The 6,414-nt window shown below is 50.7% G+C and overlaps 1 protein-coding gene across 2 annotated transcripts in view; it reads left to right on the forward strand.

The window, feature by feature from the left end:
• Positions 1-6,410, forward strand: part of ZNF787 (zinc finger protein 787) — a 24,870-nt gene extending 18,460 nt beyond the window's left edge. For both annotated transcript variants that reach the window (XM_008582701.1, XM_008582702.1), the window contains exon 4: positions 5,341-6,410. In XM_008582701.1, coding sequence (XP_008580923.1) covers positions 5,341-6,410 — 1,070 coding nt within the window. The remainder of the gene's footprint in view (positions 1-5,340) is intronic.
• The last annotated feature ends 4 nt before the right edge of the window (positions 6,411-6,414 follow it).

Consider the following 6,414-nt stretch of genomic DNA (forward strand, 5'->3'; position numbering starts at 1 on the left):
GAGAAGTGCAGATGTCACATAGAAAAGGCTAAGTAAAAACCTGTAGTCCCTAATTTGTATAGGAAGTATTAGTGTGAACTCATGAGGAATTCTATCTTTAAAAAAAAAAAATAAAAAGCAATGGGCATTTTCAGGTTTTTTACTTTTGAAATAACATCTCCTACTGAAAGGACTTCTTGGAGAAATGGCTGTTGCAGATCCGGGGTAGGAAGCTTAAAAGATGATCCTGGATGTCTTGTTAGGCTGGGTAGCAGAGAAGCTGTCAAAGGTCACCAGGGTCCCTCCAGAAGGACTCAGAGGAGCCCCCCTAAGAGGCTCCCCTTCGCCAAAGATGGGACAGTTTTTGTTTCAGTAAGTATAAGGATTGCAGTAGATTGAAACACATCAAATATGTTTAAATCCACGAGTTCATAATGATGTTAAGAAAGGAGAGACTATTTGGTCACCTTGGAGGATGACAGTGAACCAATTCATTCTCTTGAAAACTGGGCAAATAAGGGAAAATGAGAGCTTATCCTGTCATCCACATGAAATTTACCACTGAGCACTGACTAGAAATTGTTCCAGCTAGTAATGCAGGGGAAACAACAGAATAGCACCACTCTTGCGCCTCCCAGTCAATCAGTGGATTTCAGCACTGGGTGTCAGCAGCTGTAGGCATCACAGAAAGACACAAGGAGACACCATGTGCCTTCTGTGAAAGAACAGGCTCCCACCTTCAGGATTACAGCAGGGGTCGGTCCTGGGTCTGTTCAGGCTGCTGTGCCTCACCATGAGCAGAGCATGTGTCAGTGAAATCCCTTTGGTGTAACCAGCAGTTGTATGTCCTGGGTTCTTCAACAGAAAAATGAAGAAATAAGGGGAACCTGTGGGTTAAGAGAGACTTAGAGACATACCAAATTAAAGAGCACTGAGCCAAAGTACAGTGCTTAGGGATGCACACTTGGGTGACAGAACCATGAAGAAATAAACAGAAGGCAGAGTTGTGGTTATTCTTGGGGACTGAGAGAGAGGTGTGACTGGAGCAGGGAGTGGAGGGACTTCCCTGTGGGTGGCAAAGTTCTGCCCACCCTGTCTTACATTCAACTCTTCAGCTCTGTGTTTGAGTTTGGGGCTCTTTGTATCTGCCATGTGCTATACCAGAAGATTAACATTGAATAAAACTATAGCTCTCCAGACCAGAGGTTCTGCTTTGGGGGATCTGAGGTGGGTCTGGAAGCTGCCCCTCCCTGTGCCCAGTGCTGGAGAAACTGGAGTACCCTGAATGCCCCTCAGGGACCTGGGCTGAGTCCTCCTTCAGTAGAGAAGGACAGTGATACTGTCTCCTGTGGGATTAAACGTTGATCAGGTGTTTGGTGTCACTGCCTTCCTCTAAGAGCAGCTGCTACTGTCATCAAGGTGATCATCCTTGTTATTTTTTTGGTGGCTGGCTGGTATAGGGGTAAACGTTGATCAGGTGTTTGGTGTCACTGCCTTCCTCTAAGAGTAGCTGCTACTGTCATCAAGGTGATCATCCTTGTTATTTTTTTGGTGGCTGGCTGGTATAGGGATTGAACCCTGGACTTTGGAATTATCAGCACCATGCTTTAACCAGCCAAGCTAACTGGTCAGCTTCATCCTCATTTTTGTTATTTTGTATTGAGTGAGTACTTTGTTCTCCTCACTGTGCTTTCTTCCTGGAATTTCTTGAATCCTTTTGAAGGTAACTCTGAAGTGGGGAAAGTTGTTAGTCTTACTTCTATGAGAAGGCGAGGCTGAGGGAAGCTAAGTGGCTTCCTAAGCTGACTCCCCAGTTGGCCCTTCTCCACCCATGCACTGCACAGACTCTCAAACTTGAGTGTGTCACAGCCAGCCAGGGCTTGTGAAACGCTGATTCCTGGACCTCACTCAGAGATTCAGTATGAAGTAGGTTTAAATAGGGCCCAGGAAACTGCAACATAAAAAAAAGAACCCCACCTTTTGAGTCATTAAACCTTCATCCGTGTAGCAATATGTTGAGCATCTACTTAGAAAAAAGTAGTGCATGCATACAGCTGTAGAAAAGTCAAATTGCTTAAGGCTTATAGAAAAAAATAGTCCTCCCCCCCTTCATGCCTGCCCTTCCTTACTTCCAAGCTTTCTTCTGGAGGCAGGAACCCCTTCCACTCACTCTTTGGAATTTCACTCCTTGATTCTAGACCAGGTGCTCATGCAATTGCTTTGCCAATTGCAGATCTAAGGGAAGGTCAGGATTCGGCTCCCACAGCCTACCCCACTCTCCCCATTTAGTTACTGCTGTACCACAAGTTTTGATAGTCCCTATTCAGAATTCATGTCATTATGACTGTGTAAATGCTATACATAGCTGAATCACGTGGTGCCTTATACTTTCTCTTGACAACTTTGAAAACAAAGCATTTATTTTAATTAAAGGAGTATGCACACTTGTAGGAGTCAGTATGGCTCAATTTACAGTGAAAAGCAAGCTTCTTTCCCACCCTGGCCCCTTCAGTCCCCCAGCCACACTGCCTCGGGGCAAGTAGCTTCTGATGTTTGGGTTTTTCTTCTCTCTTTCTACATCTCTAAGTAATGTGCTTTGTTTTTTTTTTGTTTTTTTTTTAAAGATGGCCAGTAAGGGGATCTAAACCCTTGACTTTGTGTTGTCAGCACCACGCTCTCCCATGTGAGCTAACCGGCCATCCCTATGTAGAGATCCGAACCTGTGGCCTTGGTGTTATCAGCACCACAGTCTCCCAATTGAGCCATGGCTGGCCCCATCTAAGTAATGTGCTTTTAACTTATGATTTCTTTCTTGATTTATGTTGACATCAAAATGGGCTCCATGTAATCTCTTCAGAAGTTCCCCTACTTCCTACTTGGATTTTTTTCCTACCTGGATTTTTTTCTTCTGCCCTAGGTGATTCAAAGGCCATATTCTAATAGGCTTGCCTTAGAATAGTGATTCTCAAACTTGGCATGTCAGAATCAACTGAGGGCTTGTTAAAGCACAGCAGGGCTAGGTCCCCACGCCAGAGTTGATGATTCAGTAGGGCCTGAGCATTTCTAATAAATTCCCTGGTGATTCTACTGCTACTAGTCCAGGGATCCCTCTTTCAGGAGTGCTCCCTTAGAGTGTAGGGTATGCTGCATGTGGGGTAGAAGTATCATCATTTATCAGTGGAGGAGCTCAGAATGGCTGTTTCTTGGACCCAGACTACCGAAGCAAAATCTTGGCTTTGCCACTTCCTGATTGTGTAGTCAAGGGCCATGATCCAACTTCCTGGTGCCTTGGTTTCTCATGTAAAGACCCATCTTAATGAGCACTTGTGCATCAATGCTTGAGTTTAGCATTGATGCTCAAGTGTGCAGCACTGTACTTGGAAGGTCATAAATCTACATGTATGCCAACATTATCTCAGAGATCTATTTGGGCACTTTGTGCTGGGCACTGTGCTAGATGTTGGGATACAGAGACCTGGCACCTGCCCTTGTAGGAGTTTACAGTCTAATGAGGGAGGGAGCTAGAAAACAACTTTCCATAGGTAATTATGATATATGCTTTGAAAGAAACCTGCAGGGTGCATCTGGGGTGCATGAGGGGGCGGGGCCAAGGCCAGTGAGGAGAGCAAATGCCCTGGAAGGTGCATACAGACAAGACTCTGAAGAGCTGAACGAGTTGGGGAATAGGCAGGATCTCATCCTCCCTGAGAGACAGCCCAGGGACAGGCATGGTGCTAATGTGTGAAAGGCTTTGTTGGGCTGCCCTAAGCTCTGGTGTCCTCAGTTTGCAGATGTCGAGACCAAGTCCTCATGCTCTTTAATTGTCCACACTGGGCAAACAGGACTCCCCAAACCAGGGGCCAGTATCAGAGCATGTGTAATAGTGGATACTTTATGTGGGGGTTGCACTCTGTATTATCTGTTTTTGCCTTGCTATAAGGCCTCAGGCTGCTTCTACTCAAGGTGGAAAAGCTGCAGGCAACTGGTGGGTACAAGCAGATCACATGGCAAGAGCAAACAAGAGGGCCTGCCTGTGGCTCACTTGGGAGAGTGTGGTGCTGATAACACCAAGGCCAAGGGTTCAGATCCCTATATAGCGATGGCCTGTTAGCTCACTTGGGAGTGTGGTGCTGACAACACCAAGTCAAGGGTTAAGATCCCCCAAGAGCAAACAAGAGAGGGGAGGTGACAGGGTCTTTTAAATAACCAGCTCTCTTTGGAACTAATAAGAGTGAGAACTCACTCACTACCCTTGTTAGCTCACTTGGGAGTGTGGTGCTGACAACACCAAGTCAAGGGTTAAGATCCCCCAAGAGCAAACAAGAGAGGGGAGGTGCCGGGGTCTTTTAAATAACCAGCTCTCTTTGGAACTAATAAGAGTGAGAACTCACTCACTACCCTCACCCCCCAGGGAGAGCATTAATCCATTCATGAGGGATCTGCCCCCATGACTCAAACCATTCCCAACACCCCCACATCAGGGATCAGATTTCCACATGAGTTTGGGGGGACAACACATCCAAACTATCACACTCCCAGGTAGTGGGGCTGGGCAGGGCGGGACTCCTATGCTGGTCTTTGATCCCATTAACTGGTCTGGTTCACCCCTCATCTTCTCTATCCTCCACCCTGCAGCCCAGATTGTCTTTCTTAAAACCCAAATGTGACACCATCACTCCCTACTGTTTACACCTTTAGGGTGTTGAAACCCATTGCCCCTGGGCTGAGGCACAAGCATCTGGTGGCTGCATTCATGTCTGGTCCTTTGCTCCTGGGCTGACCTCTTCTTGGAGCCTCTCTGCCCCCAGCCTGGTGCTTTGGGTTTCAGGTGTCAGTGCTTCCTGTGAGCTTTCCTTAGACCTACGTCCTTTACTCACTTAAAAAAATATATATATATTGATTGCTTTATTTAACAGGTTTTTATGGAGGCCCTTCTCTGTCTCAGGCACTGTTCTAGATGTTGGGGGAAACTTCAGTGGATGGAAAGTCCTAACCCCTCACGTCTAAGTGGGGTAATTACCTAGAAAAGTAATGAACACATAAATATTTCATAAAATGCCAGGGAGTGATCAGTGCTTTCAGGAAACTAGGATGGGGTGAAGACTGGGTGTATGCAGAGAGCTTCGTGTTGACTCGTCCCAGCTGCTTTCAGAGGCGTGTGCTGCCATTGTCTCTGCTAGAGGGAAGCCAAAAAGGCACCCGGCACAGATATGTGAGTTACCCAAGGCCACCCTTCTTAGGTGGAAGAGTCAGGGTTACCCCAGCAATGGCTGGCCCTAGGCAGCCCTAGCGCATGCACAGGTACCCCACGGGGCCCTTTCCTCTCTGACTCGCCTCTCCTCCCACCCTCTTGCCTTTCAGTGGACATCCTCATCATGGATGACGACGACGTCCCCAGCTGGCCCCCGACCAAGCTGTCCCCTCCCCAGTCCGCGCCCCCAGCTGGCCCCCCGCCACGGCCACGGCCACCCGCCCCCTACATATGCAACGAGTGCGGCAAGAGCTTCAGCCACTGGTCGAAGCTGACGCGGCATCAGCGCACGCACACGGGCGAGCGGCCCAATGCCTGCAGCGACTGTGGCAAGACCTTCTCCCAGAGCTCACACTTGGTGCAGCACCGGCGTATCCACACTGGCGAGAAGCCCTATGCCTGTTCTGAGTGCGGCAAGCGCTTCAGCTGGAGCTCTAACCTCATGCAGCACCAGCGCATCCACACTGGCGAGAAGCCCTACGCTTGCCCCGACTGCGGCCGCAGCTTCACGCAGAGCAAGAGCCTGGCCAAGCACCGGCGCTCGCACAGCGGCCTCAAGCCCTTCGTGTGCCCGCGCTGCGGCCGCGGTTTCAGCCAGCCCAAGAGCCTCGCACGCCACCTGCGGCTGCACCCAGAGCTGTCCGGGCCTGGTGTGGCGGCCAAGGTGCTGGCGGCCAGCGTCCGCAGAGCCAAGGCACCCGAGGAGGCAGCGGCGGCGGACGGCGAGATTGCCATCCCGGTGGGCGATGGCGAGGGCATTATTGTGGTGGGCGCACCAGGCGAGGGGCCCACGGCAGCCACAGCCATGACGGGCACGGGGGTCAAAGCGGCGGGGCCCCGGTCGCGGCGCGCCCCAGCACCCAAGCCGTACGTGTGTATGGAGTGCGGGAAGGGCTTTGGGCACGGGGCCGGGCTCCTGGCTCACCAGCGGGCCCAGCACGGAGATGGGCTTGGGGTGGCGGGGGGCGAGGAGCCCGCCCACATCTGCGTGGAGTGCGGGGAGGGCTTCGTGCAGGGCGCCGCACTCCGGAGACACAAGAAGATCCATGCAGTGGGCGCGCCCTCGGTCTGCAGCAACTGCGGTCAGAGCTACTACCGGCCTGGTGCGGGGGAGGAGGAGGAGGAGGACGAGGCGGCCAGCGGTTGGTGCGAAGAGTGCCGGGGCGGGGAGGGGCGGTAGGGGA

The sequence above is a fragment of the Galeopterus variegatus genome, unplaced genomic scaffold (assembly GCF_000696425.1).
Source record: "Galeopterus variegatus unplaced genomic scaffold, G_variegatus-3.0.2 Scaffold2704, whole genome shotgun sequence".
NCBI lineage: Eukaryota > Metazoa > Chordata > Mammalia > Dermoptera > Cynocephalidae > Galeopterus > Galeopterus variegatus.